The sequence below is a fragment of the Pongo abelii genome, chromosome 3 (assembly GCF_028885655.2).
Source record: "Pongo abelii isolate AG06213 chromosome 3, NHGRI_mPonAbe1-v2.0_pri, whole genome shotgun sequence".
Taxonomy (NCBI): Eukaryota; Metazoa; Chordata; class Mammalia; order Primates; family Hominidae; genus Pongo; species Pongo abelii.
Window position 1 is genome coordinate 64,775,886 of NC_071988.2, and position 18,688 is coordinate 64,794,573.

At 41.0% G+C, this 18,688-nt stretch overlaps 1 protein-coding gene across 6 annotated transcripts in view; it reads right to left on the minus strand.

The window, feature by feature from the left end:
* Positions 1-18,688, minus strand: part of PDGFRA (platelet derived growth factor receptor alpha) — a 63,359-nt gene that overhangs the window by 22,470 nt on the left and 22,201 nt on the right. For all 6 annotated transcript variants that reach the window (XM_009240023.4, XM_054554013.2, XM_054554012.2 and 3 more), the window contains exons 2-12: positions 16,936-16,996; positions 14,354-14,671; positions 11,669-11,929; positions 10,542-10,672; positions 8,139-8,310; positions 7,858-8,047; positions 4,921-5,036; positions 3,201-3,327; positions 1,988-2,181; positions 1,092-1,186; positions 744-876 (exon numbers count right to left, since the gene is read on the minus strand). In XM_009240023.4, the coding sequence (XP_009238298.1) occupies positions 744-876; positions 1,092-1,186; positions 1,988-2,181; positions 3,201-3,327; positions 4,921-5,036; positions 7,858-8,047; positions 8,139-8,310; positions 10,542-10,672; positions 11,669-11,929; positions 14,354-14,671; positions 16,936-16,984 (1,786 nt within the window). In that variant the 5' untranslated portion in view covers positions 16,985-16,996. The remainder of the gene's footprint in view (positions 1-743; positions 877-1,091; positions 1,187-1,987; positions 2,182-3,200; positions 3,328-4,920; positions 5,037-7,857; positions 8,048-8,138; positions 8,311-10,541; positions 10,673-11,668; positions 11,930-14,353; positions 14,672-16,935; positions 16,997-18,688) is intronic.

The following is an 18,688-nucleotide window of genomic DNA, read 5'->3' on the forward strand; positions in this document are numbered from 1 at the left end:
CTCTCTAAGAAGACTTAAACTATTCTGTATTTTGCAATGAGACAGGGGGATAATTAAAACCTGCATTTGGCATTCTTTAACATATATACTGTTAGATCATTCATCAAAACACAACCTCTACCTCTACTTTCATTTGCCTTTGTCTTGCTTTCATTCATTAGAAATGTGATTTAAAAAAGAAATACTCCCTTGGACTAAAGCTTCATATATTTGGTCTCAGCCCAGGATTGAAATACTTGAAATGCTTGTGATAAGTTGGCTTGCTTATTTTTACATATTTTGCCTTAAAATGTACCTATATTTTTATATTCCATATTCCAAATATATAAAAAGGAGTATCTAATCCATCTTCAGAATGTACTGAATCAAAATACATTTTGTGGTTGTCCACATTCATTTCTCATCTGCTCATTTTTAGTCACAGAAATTCATCTCATTTTCAATTTGTGTCATTTCTAAAGAAAAGCAATTTTGGTGGGTATCTTTGCCAGCCCTCTTCATATTCTCTTCTCCTTTTGTAAAATTTTCCTTAACTATAATTTGTTATGGAAAGAGATTTTAAAAAATCATTGCAATGATCCAATTAACTTATTGTCAAGGCAGAAATGTATTTCTGAAAGCAAATTTCCATGCCTAGTTCTTACTAAGCACAAGCTCAGATCTCTATTCTGCCAAGGCCTATAAATTGCAAAGTTGTGTGCAAGGGAAAAGGGGGTCTTGGGAGGTCACCCCATGGAACTTACCAAGCACTAGTCCATCTCTTGGAAACTCCCATCTTGAGTCATAAGGCAGCTGCATCGGGTCCACATAAATATATTCATGTCCATCCGGGCTGATTGATTCAATGACCCTCCAGCGAATTTCATACCTCGGTTTCTATAAATGACCAGGACAGGTAACTGGTGAATTACCAAAGTCCCAGTGCATCAGAGCTTCACTGAAGCAGCACAGTGACTGGACATAGTAGAGTCCAACAACGTTCACTCCACATGTAATTGCTGAGCTCCTTCTCTGTGCCAAGCACTGAACTAGGTTGCTATTCTTGTTCTCATTGGCTTCAAAGATCTTTAGTTTTATGAGAAAATATCTACCTGTTTCCAAATGACAACCAGGACAATGAGTGAGATGATCACAATCACCAACAGCACCAGGACTGCAGCAGCCACCGTGAGTTCAGAACGCAGGGCTAAGTGACAAGAGAAAGAGGCACAATGAAAAGTTTCCTGGCAGACATGCACAGGGGCAGCAAGGTAGTGTGGCTGTGTCTGAGCCAGGAATCTCTCACTGCTGGTGGGGAAGTGTGAGGGCTGCCTGGTTCATTTTAGGGATAGGCAGTACCATCTCTCAAACCATCTACACCCAGGAAACTACATCAACTCTTTCTTTATACAAGAAGGGGGCAAAATTCAATCAGGAGAACTCAGTATTTTCTCCGAAGTTGCTCCAACAGTAACCTTGTGGACAGAATTTGAATAGGATACATGCAATTGACAGCTACTATATGGGCAGACACCTCTACTTCATATGCTTTATTATAAAGCTTATTTTGTAAGTTGCATTTTGCTTATATTGCTTTTGGCTTCATCCATCTTTTAAGGAGCAATGAGACAGAAGATCCTTCTTCCCCACACTCCATCCACATACACAGACATTCAAAGTAGAGTCTGTAGCTATATTATTAGACAAGCAAAATGTTGAGGGGCCTCTGCAAAAATGCAGTTTTGGATCTGAATCTAAAACAAAGTCCCAGGTAGAGGTTGCAGTGAGCCAATATTGCGCCACTGTACTACAGCCTGGGCAACAGAGCAAGACTGTCTCAAAAAACAAAACAAAATAAAACAAAGTCCCACATGCCTTTAAGAGCATTCATAACTGAATTTCTGCCTTGGGACCTTCCTTTCTATATGACCCCTATCTGGGATTCAAAGATCCGCCTGGGGGAGATGCGGCTCAGCTGATGAGTTGTCCTGACTGTTGAGCAACTCACTGGGAGCCACCAGCTTCAGCTCTCGGTTCTCAGCTCCAAGGAGATTCTTAGCCAGGCATCGCACCGCAATGGTCTCCTCCACTTTGGCGAAAGTCACACGGCCCTCCACGGTACTCCTGTCTCGGGGGTGGACCTCCGTGATGATGTTTGAGACATTGTTGGCCAAAATCGTCCAGGAAGTTTCATTATTACATCTAGAGAGAAAAAGGGCCTAAGTATAGGGCCAATTCCTGAGAGTCATGGCAATGAGTGGAGCCACGGGAACACTCTAAGATGGCAAGGAGTTGGGACCTTGCCTATATTTCGGGGCAATACACACTGATTTATTTTACGTGCAGATGAACATTAAAACTTGTCTGCATGTGCTGAAGAGGGAATAACTCACACATGAACAACTGAAAGCTACGTGTTTACATAGCAGGCAGAGATAAACAAGTTTAATAAAATATGACTACTATTCCCCAATCTTGAACCTATGAGCAAACTGAACAGTTCAAGTTCAACCATATTTCATGATCTCAATCTCCCACCCCTTCAGAAAGGCCTGGAGCCCTCCCTTCTCAACACCCACACTGGGAAGAGCCCCTAAGGTGTCGCTAGGATTGCGATGATCCTCAGATTGAGTTATAAGACCTAGATTCCTGCTCCACACTGGAATCTACTAGAAACTCCAGTCAACATCCAAGTCTGTCCTTAGCCCTGGGAGAAGTTAAGATGAGGAGTCTCTGTCTAGAGGAAGAAACAACTGAGGCTTCTGAACACAACCAGTTACCATGGATGAAGTGTAAACACACTGCTCATGTGCCCATTTAAGAAGGCTGAGGACTGGGCGGAGGGAGGAGGGAATGGCGAATTAACCCACCAAACAGCAGGTGGGCAGATACAGGACTAAGCAGTCACATTTATGTTTACATGCAGTCCGACTACCAAACAAAGTTCACCAAATAAGATATGTGAGCCAGGGTAGTAAAAATCTTCTTAGATCAGTGGTTTTTAAAATTCACTCTTTTTTTTAGATTGGAGACATTTTGAAGGTCTAATGAGAGCCCTGGACCTTCTTCTCACAGCTATTCGTGACAAAAGATACATACTCTGAAGCTATCACACCCAAAACCCTATCTTATAGTCAATAAGTAAAATGTATTTGACATCATTTGTGTCAAGGGAGAAAGATTCTGACCACGAAAGAAGAAGACACATCTGTTTTCCATACTTCTTAATATCCTTGCATATCATCCACTCAATATCAGGAAGCGGCGTGCCTTCAGCTGTGCATCTCACCATCTGTCCCCCAGTTGAGCCATGGTGATCATCGACCAAGTCCAGAATTGATGAAGGAACTGCAAGAGGCAGAAAGAAGTCAGAATGGAATAGTTCATGTCCCAGAACATATGGGACTACAAGTTGGAATATGAGTTCACAACTCATTCATGTGGCATTCAAACCACTCCAGAGGGGCTGAAACCAGTTGTACAATTAACACTCCAGTTTAGACAGACCCACGTGGTTAGCAGCATTTTCACAGTTTTGGTGTTTTGAGATTTATCCCTGTGATGGTTTTAACTTGCAGTGAAGAAAGTGAAAAGTCCATGGTTGTGATGCCCCACACGTGTAGCCCCAGCTACTTGGAAGGCTGAGGTGGAAGAGAATCACTTGAGCCCAGGAGTTTGAGGCAAGCCTGGGCAACATGGTGAGAAGAAAAATGGGAAGAGAACGGAAGGGAAGGGAAGGGGTGGGGAGGGGAGGGGAGGGGAGGGGGAAGGAAGGAAGGAAGGAGAGAAAGGAAAAGAAAAGAGAGAGTGAGGGAAGAGGGAAGGAAGGAGAGAAAGGAAAAAAAGAGAGTGGGGGAGGAAGGAAGGAAGGAAGGGAAAAGAAGAGAGTGAGGGAGGAAGGAAGGAAAGAAGGAAGGAAGGAAGGAGAGAAAGGAAAAGAGAGGGAGGAAGAAAGGAAGGAAGGAAGGAAAAAAGAAAGGAAAGGAAAAGAGAACAAGGGAGGGAGGGAGGAAGGAAGGAGAGAAAGGAAAAGAGAGAGTGAGGAAGAGGGAAGGAAGGATAGAAAGGAAAGGAAAAGAGAGAACAAGGGAGGGAGAGAAGGAAGGAAGGAAGTGAGGGAGGGAGGGAAAGAGAGAGAGAAAGTCCCTTGGTTATTTGGCTTGAAAGGCAAGGAGGTTCTTAAAATTATATTATAGCTTAGGATTCAACTAATGGATTCAGCTAAAGTATAATCTAAAGCACCATTTACCAAAATGCATCTGTGGTATGTTATTAGGTTTTAAAAATTCTTTTCTAAATCTGTGGTCAAATAAATTAGATATATGGTGATGCTTGTATCACAGGTTTTACTGTGAGGATCACATGAGCACACTTCAGACAGCACCTGGCACATGGCTGGGACTCCGGATAGGTGCTGAGCCCGAATGTAAACAGACTTGGGCACTCCATTCTGGTAAAGACCACTGTACAATGTCTACAACGAAAACTTGTAGCAAAACTCTCCAGAACAATCTAAGGTCATCTGGACCAAAAAGTATCACTTACTTCTTCTCAGATTGAGAAGCAGGTGCTAAGCAAGGTGGTGCAGGCCAGGTGCAGTGGCTAACACCTGTAATCCCAGTACTTTGAGAGGCCAAAGTGGGAAGATAGCTTGAACCCGGGAGACCAGCCTGGGCAACATGGCAAGACTCCATCTCTACAAAAATAAAGAAAGCTAGTGGAGCCTAGGGATTCCTCGCCTACTCTAGAGTAACCCAGAACCTCCCAGAAATACCTGAATTCATGAGTCCAGCAGAGGTATCCCCGATATGTGACATCTGCAGACACTGCTTCTCCTCTAAGTATTGCTTTTCTTCCATAAACTGGGAGAAAAGTGCCAGGCTTTCCTTGGAAGACACTCATCTACAGAGCTAGCATTATCTTTATACTCCCTTTACATACCTTGAGTTAACAGTTCAAAAGTATAGCTCTTCACAGCATCTTCATTTTGAGCTACAATTGTATAATGGCCACTGTCTTCTTCCTTAGCACGGATCAGCTTTAATTTGCTTCGATACCTTTTAAAAAAAGGATTTTGTTTCAACAAGCAGCAGCTAAGTAAGTTCCAATTGTTTAAACAATTGTACTCTTCAATTTGTTTTATTTTTACTGTAAAAAGTAAAGTCATCTTTTTTTTCTTGTCCATATCATCTCTTCTGGAATTCTCAATACACAGTGCACACACTGAAGGTCTGGATCATACACACAATTCTTACAAGAGAAAACCAGACATTCAGAGATGAGCAATGGCCATCTCCAAGACCTATCAGTTCATCCAGGGCCTGACTTCTGAATGAATAAACACAGCCTATCAGCTTTTCTTAAAAAAATAAATAAATAAAAACCTTTGATTTTTACCTTTTTTAAAAAATACTTGCTTCTCCTAAATATTCATCATTTAGGTGGTTCAGCCAAAAAATGGAATATCATTGGAGGATAAAATGAGGACACTTTCTACATATTGGTATGTAGTGGTCCGCAGGATATGACATTCCTACTTGCTTGTATTTTGCTTAAAGAAACTCTGGAAGGTTTCATAAGAACCTAATGAAACTAATAAAGATGTTTCCCTGTGGGGAGGAGGGGAGAACTGGGCAGTTGGGGACAGGAGTACAGTGAGGCTTCTTACAATGCATTCTCTTTTTCTTTGATTATTTTTCAAGCATGGGATTCTATCACCTATTAAAAAAAAGTTATAGGCTGGGTATGATGACTCACACCTGTAATCCCAGCACTTTGGGAGGCCAAGGTGGGTGAATCACTTGAGGTCAGGAGTTCAAGACCAGCCTGACCAACATGGCGAAACCCCCATCTCTACTAAAAATACAAAAAAAAAATTAGCCAGGCATGGTGGCACACGCCTGTAATCCCAGCTACTCAGGAGGCTGAGGCTGAAGAATCGCTTGAACCCAGGAGGCAGAGGTTGCAGTGAGCCGTGATTGTACCGCTGCACTCCAGCCTGGGTGACAGAGCAAGACTCCATCTCAAAAAAAAAAAAAAAAGTTAGAAAAAATATGCCTCTTCAAACTTTATTAAAGAGAAGCTTCCCCAAAAATATTTTACATGGATTATAAATGACATCTGGTTGTGGGTGTGTGTGTGTGTGTGTGCATGTATGTGTGTAAATATAGTATGTGCCCATTTGATTGTCCTTTATAAATCATCACAGTGTGAAAAAGCAACTGGAATGGAGAAGAAAAGCACTGGTCATGGAGTAAGAAGAACTCGGGCATTATTAGAATTCTCCATGCCTCAGTTTCCTTGTGTGTAAAACGTGATAATTGTACACATAGCACAGAGTCATTGTGAGAGTTAATTAAAGGAGACTGTATGTGTGAAAGCATTTCATAGGCTCCAAAACACTTTGCAAATGCTGGGGCACTCAGACCTACGAAGAGAGCAGGCTGGACCATACTGGGTGTGCTCCAGGACTGGATTTCCTTAGAGAGTCCCCTGGGGCGCACTGGGATGCTGATTACCAAATTATCCTCTGCTGTTTGTTGTCTACACTTCTTCGGCCAAGAAAACCAGTGAGTCCACTAGTTTTAAGCTCCAGGAAGCCAGATCCCCCATCTACCATGTTCATCTTTGTATTCACTGGCTCATAACAGGAACTAAAAAATACACGTTGAAGGATCCTTGAATCACTAAAAGGAAAAGGCAGCTTTCCAGAACCACTCAGTTGGCGAGCCTGTCCTGTCATTGCTATGGATTATGGCTTGCAGTCAGTGCTCACACATGTGTTGGAGGTGTTAGCTGTACCAGGGTTACCCTATTCCTCTCTGGCTGCACAGCCTCATGGAAGTTCCTCGTGGAAAGCTGCCCTCCTTGTTGTACACCTTCATTTTGTGTCAACAGAAAGCCTTCCAGATTCAGTATCCCACTTCATTTTTCCTTTACTATTCTATAGAGGTTGTAAAATTCCATTTTCTCGGACACTGCTTCTCAATTACACGTGGAATTTAGTTCAGAGAGAAGAAAGCAAATCCTGAGGCAAACTGAACTGATGAGAAAGGCTCTGTTCTTCCTCCTCCTGAAGGCTTGAAATACAGGACTGACTTTGTCTTTCTGAGATGATTTCTGACAAAAGTATAGGGCTGGTTAGCTGGGTGCTGCGAGATGTACCTTCTGACTCTTGGGTTCTAATCACAGCTTAAAACTTCAAGAGGCCTCGTGATATCATCTGATCCAATTCCTTGCCTTGAAGGACATAAGGTATTGTTTATCCTACATTGTAGATGAGGAAACTGTGGCTGAGGAGTGACTCACTCAAAACTCCACCACTAGTTAAGAGATGAGAGCAATCTACCATTCTCATTAAAAGGTAGAGATCCAAGCAACTCACTGCACGTCTCTCTCCTGATTAAAGTTAGCCAGGCTCTACTCTTCTTTCCTGTGGAGTCCTCAATGGGTCCAGATTAAGCCTATGATGTTAACTTTCACGTAAGGTGATGTGATAACTGCCTCATGGGTGTAATCACCATACATGTCTACTTGCAATATGGATGATGAACATCAGGGAATATATTCAATCTATTCAATCCTGGTGAGTCCAATTTTACTTCCTTTCTTCCACCCTAGCTGAATCCAGTGACCTGTCTTTCCCCAGGGGCCAGAGCTTTTAGTTCTTTCTTCTCATCTTCTCATTAAATACTTACTAGCATACTAATACCACATTGCAATGTTATCATTGAAGGGATGTGATTTCAAGCATCTCTTAACTCAGATTGTTACATTTTCTAGACTGACTTTGGGTCTGGGTTGTAAGACACACACAAACCTCAGTCCGCCTCTGATGCACACTAAAAAAAGGCATACTTGGGCAGAGAGTTTCTTTACCTTATTTCCTGAATCTTTTCCACATCAGTGGTGATCTCAGTGAGATTTTCAATCAGAGTCAGATTGTTTTTCAGCCAGGATATCCTGGGAGGTGGGTAGGCCCGCACCTCTACAACAAAATGTTTGACTTCATGCAGGTTGACAGCTTCCAACTGGCTGAAGGTGGGTTTGATTTCAATGAACCCTTTCTCTGCACAGGGAAGAGTTTCCATTAAATAATGATTACCACATATGGATCCCGAGCAGCATGGACAACTGACATTTTAGAAAGCGGAATGTACCATGGACAGAAATAGTGACTTTCTTCATTTCTTTGACCTCCCTGGTAGCCTGGCGGGCAGCACATTCGTAATCTCCACTGTCTTTCACCGTGGCCTCGGGGACCGTCAAAGTGTACACCAATTTGATGGATGGGACTTTGATTTCTTCCAGCATTGTGATGCCTTTGCCTTTCTACAGCAAAAGGGGAAGAAAACCGACTTTTAAAAAGCTCGCTCCTAGGAGTGAACTCTAAGGTAAACTATGGACTCTGGGTGATATGGATGTGTCAATGGAGGTTTATCAGTTATAACAAACGGATGATAGCGATGTTGACAAGGCGGGAGGCTATGCATGTGTGGGTGTAGGAAACACATGGGAAATCTCTGTACCTCTCAATTTTTCTGTAAACCTAAAACTGCTCTAAAAGATAAAACCTAAAGAAAAAAAGCTAGCTGCTTAGAAAATCATGAGATTTTTTATTTTGTTTTTAATTTTTTTAGAGACAGAATCTTGCTCTGCTGCCCAGGCTGGAGTGCAGTGGCACAATCATGGCTCACTGCAGCCCCAACCTCCTGGGTTCAAGCGATCCTCCCACCTCAGTCTCCTGAGTAGCTGGGGCTACAGGCTCATGCTACCACACCTGGCTAATTTTTAAAAAATTTTTGCAGAGACAGAGTCTCGATACATTGCCCAGGCTGATCTCAAACTCCTGGCCTCAAGTGACTCTCCTGCCTCAGCCTCCCAAAGTACTGGGATTACAGGCATGAGCCACCACACCCAGCCCATTTTTTAAAAGGACAGTTAATGACACATATAAGGTGTTTGTGCTATACTGCTGAAGGATAAAGAATGTAATAAATTACCGTTTAAAGAATAACACCTATTAATTATTCAAAGTTTATCTATGGATAAGAAATACTAAAGAGCTTTATCTCAGTCAAGCTCAGAGGCTCACATGTGTAATCCCAACACTTTGAAAGGCCAAGGTGGGGGGATCACTTAAGCCCAGGAGCTCGAGACCAGCCTGGGCAATGTAGTGAGACCCTCATCTCTACAACAAAAAAAGAAAAAAGAAAAAGAAATACAAATGAAAAATAAAAGCTTTATCTCCCTAAAATATAAACAGTGATGCTCTGGGAAGTAGCCTTTCCTTTGTCTCTCCATATTTTACAAAGTTTCTGCAATAAACCTGCATTACTATTATAATCAGAAAAAACATACTGTATGAAACAATACTTTGATTATATATTTGTAAGCCAAATAGCATGTACTTTGGTTTGGAAAAAAACATTGCTGTCTCCAATAAATAAAAAGCAGTGTTTATGTGTTAAGGATTAAAGCCAATCAAATATGAACAGAAGAACCAAATCACTTCATATTTCAGGGAAGATGTACATTTGTTGGACTGTAAATGTCCCTTCACTGTGTGAAGTTTGTGAGGCAATAGTGAAAATGCCCAACTTCCAGTCAGATGCCCCAGGACAAATGAAAAGCAGCGGCAAATGCATGGGAGAGAGAAACGGATAAAAGGAAGGAGATCAATGGATAGAAGGACAGAAAGCTGTCAAATGCCTAAAAGAACAGGGAGCAGAAATTTACAAGTCAGGAGTGGAGGGAAGAAATATATATATATCTCGTTTTTGTTCTCCATAAGAATATTAGTCATTCCTGCATTTGGGCATGCATAGCCTCTTACACATGGCTGTCTTACACACTTAGTGACAATACATTAGAATGACTGAGACTCTGTGTAAATCTCCAGTGACCAAGAGGCAGCATGGTGGCTCCCCTTCCCCACTTCCATCTCCCCTCCTCCCTTCTTCCTGCAATACTGAACCAGCTTCTGGTACAGTGCTTGGGATTGAGCAAACTTCATTAAACCTTTGCTGAATGATTACATGATAACTGTTCACTGAAGGTGAGCCATGCAAAGGTCAGGCACATAAGAGGTGGAACAGGAAGACACATTGTCCTGGGTGCCAACAAGGCAGAAGAGGAAGGGGTGCGGGCAATCAACACTATCAGATGAATCAAACCTCAGGGCACAGAAGCCAAGACAATGAGAATCAATCACTGTCTCCGCAATAGTAAAATCCAGTGGTTTTTTTTGCTCTTCTAATTTTTTGGTTGATATCTTGTAGCCAGAGAACCTTCCTATTTCTGTCTGACTTCTGAAAAAGGAGGCTTACTGCACACTCTTTATGTATTCTGAAGGGCCTGGTCCAGGAACTATCATTTGAAACTCTCCCGTTGATCAAGGAGTCCTAAAGGCCATTTAATCAAATGTGTTCATCACAGAGGTGGGAAGCTAAGGTCTAGAGAAACTCAGTGATGTGCCCATCAGTGACAGACCAAGCTCAAATGCAGGTCTTCTGAGCCCTGCTGTTCTGCTCCAAGCCATTGCACGTTTTGAGGGTACCTACCACTTCTCCAGGGTAAGTCCATTGAAGGTCAACCACCTCATTGTTAAAAACAGCACAGGTGACCACAATCGTTTCCCCTGACTTATACACGGTTTTAAGAGCTTCCATTTCTAGATCCAGCTCTGATGTTGCTATAAAAAAGAACAAATACAAGGGCCTAAAAATCCATAGGACAGCCAGGATCTTAAAAAGTTTGGGTGTTGTTTTTTTTTTTTTTAAGAAAACCCTGAAAAATAATTTGCAAACCAGTTTGATCAAGATAAAATTTGGAAAATCTCACAAGGCTTGATTGTGAAATGGTGTACAACAATTAGGCATAAGTTATAATACAGAATTACAAAATAATAACAATAAAAATAAATTCCAATCAAATAGAACACCGCATTCCTCAGCAGTGGGTTAGTTATGGTTATACTCGTCTGCGATCTCCTTGACTAATAAATTTATTCATTTAATCAACCAACCTTTGCTGATCCACACTGCTCTAGACACTTTGTTTCTATCCAATTGTTTCTTCTCTTCTTCTCTTCCACTCTGCTCCTCAGTTATTCTCAGTACTTTCCCAGAACCTAGCACGGTGCCTGGCACAAAATTAGCTGTGCTCTGATTTTAAAACAGTGTACTCTTGCTGCTACCCATTCCTCCACGTAGAATAGTGTTCAGGAAATATCTGTTGACCTCAGCATGTATTATACTTCCCCAAGCGTACTAACTGCGGACATCAAACGGTTGAAGTCTAAACTACTTTCTTCAAATCACTTTTCTTAAGTTACTGAAATTAATCTAGGCATCTAACCCCCTGGGTGTATGTTTGTTTTTAGGGCTGCCATAGTCAGGAATTTGAATGAAAGTAAGAGGCTTATGTAAGAAAAGAATTCCTTACGGTATTTTGAAGTCAACTGATGAAACATGAAATCTTGCATGGGTAATCAAGCTTTGGCCTTTAGTAATTTTAAGCTTATTATTATAGCCACAGACATTGTATTAGCTGGGGTCCTAAATCCCCAAATCAGAATTTAGGATCACCAGTGATGATGATTTAAAAAAAAAAAAAAAAAAATCCTACATGCACCTGATGATTTTGCCTGTTACTCTTATTTAAAGAAGGAAGGAGATGATACAAGTACCTTTTAAAGCATAAACGTTAAATGGGATGGTCTGGAACTTCTTTCCTTTGACGGTGGCCTCACAGATATAGGGCCCTACAGTGAAGGTCCCATTAAAGCCCTGTCTGCTGTCGTAGGAGGCAGGTACCACTCCCTCACTGTTGTGTAAGGTTACAGGAGTCTCGGGATCAGTTGTGCGACAAGGTATGATGGCAGAATCATCATCCTCCACGATGACTAAATAATCCGTCATTCCTAGAGGTACAAAGGCTACATCTGGGTCTGTGGTTTAAAAAAGAATGAAGACTCTATCAGACATTAATTTCACCTTTACACATAAATCCAGAAAAACTATCCCACTGGCATTATTGATATTAGGTATGAAGTTCACCTTTACACATATATCCAGAAGAAGTGCCCCACTGGCATTAGTTATCATGACAGCCACAAAGTGATTTTTAAGTATGAATAATACCAAATTGCCTGTCTCCTGATGGATAATACTGATGATAAATATCAATACTGGACAGGAGTTGTGGCTCATGCCTGTAATCCCAGCACTTTGGGAAGCCAAGGTGGGAGGGTTGCTTGTGTTCAGGAGTTTGAGACCAGCCTGGGCAACATAGAGAGACCCTGTCTCTACAAATAAATAAATAAATACTAACCAGGAATCTAAATCAAAATTTAAACAACTAAAAACAAAAATGAACAATAAAATAATAGAGTCCAACTCTGTTTAAAACAGGAAAAAATATTTCTAGTTTTATTATGAAATGCTTTTAAAAACTCATCACCTATAGTCAGTATGATTGAAAAGTAGCATAGAAATCTGTTTATTAAAAAGTAATCCTTTGAGAAATACATAAAATTTAAAGAAGGAGAGGGAGAAGGAGGCTGAGAATTTCCTTTCCAAAAGAAAAACAGCTACTTAAGCTACGGTGGTAAGAAGTTCTAAGAGTCTCAAACATCAGCTGCAGAAAGGGCCCCTAAATCTCCATTATTGCGAATAAAAAGATCTCTGTCAGACAGCGATGCAGGGGCTACTTGGATGGCGTCTGTGCTGTAACAAGAAGAATTTTTGGACAATCTTACATGGATTAAAACTTCAGGGACTCGTGTGCCTTTAACACATTCACATTCCTACCATTCTCTTCACAGCAGGGGAAAATCCCTCCACACCTAGAGGATTTTCCTGAAGGAATCTAAGTGTGAATGAAGTTGGAGTGACATTCTAAATACCTTCCCTTTTCAAAACAAAGTTTTTTTGTTTTTTTTTAATTGTTAAGAAGGAAGGTTCATATGAATAAGAGTATCATGAAAGAAGTAAAGAGGGTCTAGATCCCTGGGGACACCTGTAGTTATAGCGGGTAGGAAGAGGAGACCATTAAAAACTGAAAAAGAAAAGGCAGAAAGGTAGGAAGACACACCTATGCCAAAACAGCAAGGATAGCAAGAATCGTAAACAGTTTATGTTTTGTTCTAAAACCAAGGATTCTAGCCATAGTCCTTTTTAATTTACCCAACTGCATACTGAAATTGCCATCACTTGTGCTCGACCCTTTTGTCCTTTTAATTAAAATGCAGGAGTAGGCCAGGCCCAGTGGCTCGTGCCTGTAATCCCAGAACTTTGGGAGGCTGAGGTGGGTGTGGATCACTTGAGCCCAGGAATTTGAGACCAGCCTGGGCAACACAGTGAAACCCCATCTCTACAAAAACAAAAATAAAAATTCGGGCACAGTGGCTCACACCTGTAATCCCAGCATTTTGGGAGGCTGAAGCAGGTAGATCACTTAAGGTCAGGAGTTCAAGACCAGCCTGGTCAATATGGTGAAACCCCTGTCTCAACTAATATAAAAATTAGCTGGGCATGGTGATGCATGCCTGTAATCCCAGCTACTGGGGAGGCTGAAGTGGGAGGATCACTTGAACCAGGGGAGTTGAGATTGCAGTAAGCTATGATGATCATGCCACTGCATTCCAGCCTGGGCAACAGAGTGAGACCCTGTTACCAAAAAATATATATATTTATATATGTATATATATAATATATATGTATGTATATATTATATATACACATATATTATATATGTGTATATATATTATATACATACATATATATTATATGTGTATATATATTATATACATATATGTTATATATAATATATTATATATGTGTATATATACATATATAATATATATAATATATATGTACATATATATGTAACTTTTTTAAAAGGAAAAAGAAAATTCCTTCCAACTCTCCGAGAATAAATGTATCTTGATAGTGAATCTGAAAAATCGAGTGTTTATTTGGAAGATATTATAATGAACTATCAGCAACTCCAAGACAGGGCTTACCTATTAATTTTTGTGTACTCAACACTTAGCCCAGTGCTGGACACACTGTGAGTATGTGTGCAGCTTGAATGAACTGAATAGAGATGAGTATATTTCAGATTGTTTATACAGTATCAATACAGGACATGTCATAACAAAGATGACCTTCCAAACTTAATACAGCTCTGAAATGCTAACAATGAATATTTTTTGATAATATTACAAATGATTTTTGTGTGTGTTCACTTACATTTTTCAAACTTCCCGCAATAAATATTAATTATTTATATATATGTTTAAAACCTTAGTACATTTAACAGGAGAGACAGGAAGAGAAGAAGCTTGGTCTTGGGGACCCAGCCAACTCACCTGGCACATAGATGTAAATGTGCCTGCCTTCAAGCTCATTCTCTTCTGTCTGAGTGTGGTTGTAATAGCAAGTGTACAACCCTGTGTGGGCCGCCGAGGCACTGCTCACTTCCAAGACCGTCACAAAAAGGCCACTGTTGTTTTCTTCATTTCTGATTTCCACATTGGAGTTCTCTTCTTCAGACATGGGGTACTGCCAGCTCACTTCATTCTCCCCAAAGCATCTCAGAGAAAAGGATGAATTCAGCTGCACAACCTTTTCATTTTCATTTGGAAGGATAGAGGGTAATGAAAGCTGGCAGAGGATTAGGCTCAGCCCTGCAAAAGGAAGCACGCTCTGAATAGGATGCAGTCAGAAAGGACAGTCTCATCCCGATAACTGAGAGAAGCAACAGTAGCAGCTTAGATCAACAATGACCATTTCTACACAAAAATCCGTTAGCCTGGATGCCCATGAAAGCTCCCCCATTATAACAGCCACTGCATCTGCTGAAAGCAGCAAATGTTCCAAATAGCTCCACCAAGCCCCACTAGATTCACCCCTCCAAACACTCAAAGAGACAGAGGATGTCTGATTCCAATTCCATATCTCAGACTCTTATGTGTAACCATAAAATATCCCAAGATGGCACGGGCTCAAGCACATATGGGTTCTTTATGGTTCACAGTTACTGCAAAGGTTTCCTTTAGTTAAAATGAGATGAGGCTGGGGTGCAGAGGCTCATGTCTATAATCCCAGCACTTTGTGAGGTGGAAGTGGGAGGATCGCTTGAGCTCAGGAGTTCGAAACCAGCCTGGGCAACATAGTGAGACCTGGTCTCCACAAAAAATAAAAAAATAAAAAAATTAGCCAGGTGTGCTGGTGTACACCTGTAGTCCTAGCTACTCCGGAGGCTGAGGTGGGAGGATCACTGAAGCCCAGGAGATTGAGGCTGCAGTGAGCCTCTGCATTCCAGACTGGGCAATAAAGCAAGAGACCCTGTCTCAAAAAAAAAAAAACCCACATGGAATGAGAATGGAGGCAAGGACATGGACTGAACAAAACACAAAGCACATCTGTGCTCAATAATTCCACATCTTCCATTTCTTATAGCCCTCGGGCATGCCATCTCTCCCTCATGACTTCCAGGGCCAAAGCAGGATGATGTGGATTTATTTATTTGTTTATTTATGTATTTATTTTTATGAGATGGAGTCTTGCTCTGTCACCCAGGGTGGAGTGCAGTGGTGCCAGATGATATGGATTTTAATTCACAATTGGTAAGTAAAACCCAAGAGTGAAAACTCTAAGTTCATCTTTGAAGCTCAAATTTCAGTCTCGCTTATTTAGACTGAAATTGCACTTACTCCTTTTGAAACAGAGTAAGCGCAGTGCAGCAAAGGAACTGAAGGTTTGTGGTCATTCTGGATAACGTCCTGTAGTTTTCTATTTCTTTTCACTCTTTTGGACTGTGTAAGCAGAGTACAGATAATAAACCCATGGAGCACAGAACTTAGAAAACAAGAAACCTAAGACTGACAGAAGAGATATTATGACTTAATTATTAATTAATGATTTGTAATCTCCCTTGGAACCTGGTGTGAGACTCCCACCCAACTTCAATATATGACCACTATAATTCCTAAAGCTTGTTAAGATAGGATTTGTAAGTACATCTGGATCACCTATTACTCTGTAGATGGGGTATACTTAGTGGAGCTTAGAACTGTTGAATCTCTGGTCTTGCTCAATTCTACCATATCCAAATAGGTAAGACAAAGACACTAACGGGCTGAGCTAACTCCTCAGAATAGAAGAGCACTGGTTTCATGGCGAACATCTGCAGTGCATAAATATCTGGAGGAAAACTAAGACAGTCCAATACACACTTCAACAAATTACCCCAATGATCCTTTTGGTGGGAAAGTTTTTAAGATTTTTCAAGAGCCAAACATTCATCTATCAATTTGATTCCTAGAGAAGATAAAGTTGACTCTGAGATTTGGAAGCAATGTAAGCATCTTTCATCAAGAGAGTTATGATTTAAGACAAGTATGATTTCTTGGGCAAGAATTTTCTATTATTTATTTCCTTTGAACATTTTTTTTAAATGAGGTCTTGCTATGTTTCTGGAGTGTGGTGGCTAGTCACAGGCATAATCACAGTGCACTGCAACCTTGAACTCCTGGCCTTAAGGGATCCTCCCACCTCAGCTGCTCAAGGAGCTGGGACGACAGATGTGCCACCTCCCACAGCTGACCATTCCTGAATTTATCTAATCCAGCTCTAATAGAAGCCTTGTCCTAGGAAAAGGAAGAGAGTAGTAAGTAAATTTAGACATTATTACTAACAACATTTCAATGCCAACATTATATATGTACTAAAACTGCCACTGGAGAGCATTCCTTTTGAAATGGAGTAAGTGCAATACAGCAAAGGGAACTGAAGGTTTGTGGTCATTCTGGATAATGTACTATAGTTTTCTATTTCTTTTCACTCTTTTGGACTGTGTATGCAGAGTACTGGTAATAAACCCATGCAGCACAAAGCTTAGAAAACGAGACACCCAAACAAGGAACTCAGAGAGGACTGGGCTCCGTACCTGTGAGAAGACAGCCTAAGACCAGGAACGCCGGATGGGAAGTCCCCATAGCTCTGGGAAACTAGAAAAGTCAAAAGTCAACAGAAAGAGCATTAGCAAATAGAAACAACCCTGGAGCCTAGTTCTCTTTGTGTTTCGCACAATAGAAAATATTAACAGCATCATTTTAGTCAAACATGTCCCAGGTTAAAATTTAAGGTTCAAACAGTAAGACGCCTGAAAGATGAAAGAATCAATGGGGCCCCAAGATCATGACGGGAGCTGCCTGAAGCCAAAACCTTCCGTGATTGCATGCAGTTTTCAATGGTCCTTTAAACCATTTATATTAAGAATTCAAACAACAAAGAAATAAATACATATATATATTTTTTTTCTCAGCTTCCAAACTAGAGCTGATTTTCACGTTTCAATTAATAAAGAGGTCACACCCTCTACAACTTTTAGAAAAGTTGCTTGGGTTGGAGTAAATACCTTAATATTTAAGTGCCATTTTGACCTAGAATTTCTGAAACTTCCAACAATGGATGTCATTTACAGGAGGAACTTTGTGATACTGAGGCACATACCAGGCTCAGACCTGGGCACCCAGCCAGGGTTCTTGCAGGAACCCTTGGAGAACCTGCTGGATCCCAAGCCAGGCTAAACAGGGCATGGAAAACCAGGTACAGGCATGAAAGGAGGAGCAATAGAGAAAGTGAAGAAGGGAGAGAAAGTGGGAGAGATAAGTGCAACTAAATTCCTGTGCAGGGAGTAGGAGGGATGCAGTAGACTAGGATAAAATTAGAAGGAGGCTGATCATTCATTTTCATGTTAAAGTAAAAGCACCCGTGCAAACCAAGTTCAAGAACTTTCTAATTTTCTACAGCCAAATCTGGGAATGAAGAAGTAGAGAAAAAGATGGAAATTGAGTGAGACACAAATAAGGCAAAAAATGGGCAAAAAGAAAGGAGGGAAGGGAAAAGAAAATTAAAAGAGAGAAAGAAATTAAAAGGGGGCCCCTGTTGCACTTGGGGTAAAACCACTGAAGGGACTATTCTGGCAAACTGCGAAAAGACCTCTCTTCTTTTTCTCTTCCCCATTCACTTTATTTTATCTCCCCCCTCATTTCTCCCTTGAAGTCACTGATAGCGGTCACTGGTGAAGTCAGTGAGAAGGAACTGTGAATGAACTTGTAGGCGCTAGGGCCAGTAAGTACCCAGGTATTGACTCAAGAAGCCACGCTGAGGGGCCTGGGCAGAGCCCCCAGTTTTAACATAACCCCCCAAAAATCACCACATTAGTCTTGGCCTGGGATGCACTGGATCCCTAAGTTGCTCCTAATGTCACAGGGTGAATCCCAAAATTGGAGATCACCATGGGAGGCCACATGGGTTCTTGGCTTTACCCAGGAAGAAATTCAAGCAAATTTATCAAGAAAGTAAAGGAATTAAAAAGGGTGGCTACTCCATAGGCAGAACAGGCACACTGCTTAACTGAGTATACTTATGGTTATTTCTTGATTATATGCTAAACAAAGGGTGCATTATTCATGATTTTCCCAGAAACAGGGAGGAAATTCCCAGAACTGAAGTTTCCTTCCTTATTCCACCATATAGGGTAACTTCCTGTCATTAATACAACATTTGCAAACTGTCATGGTACTGGTGGTATCTTTTAGCATGCTAATGCATTATAATTTAGCATATAATGGGTAGTAAGGATGACGAGAGGTCACTTTCATCACCATCTTGGTTTTGGTGGGTTTGGGCTTCCT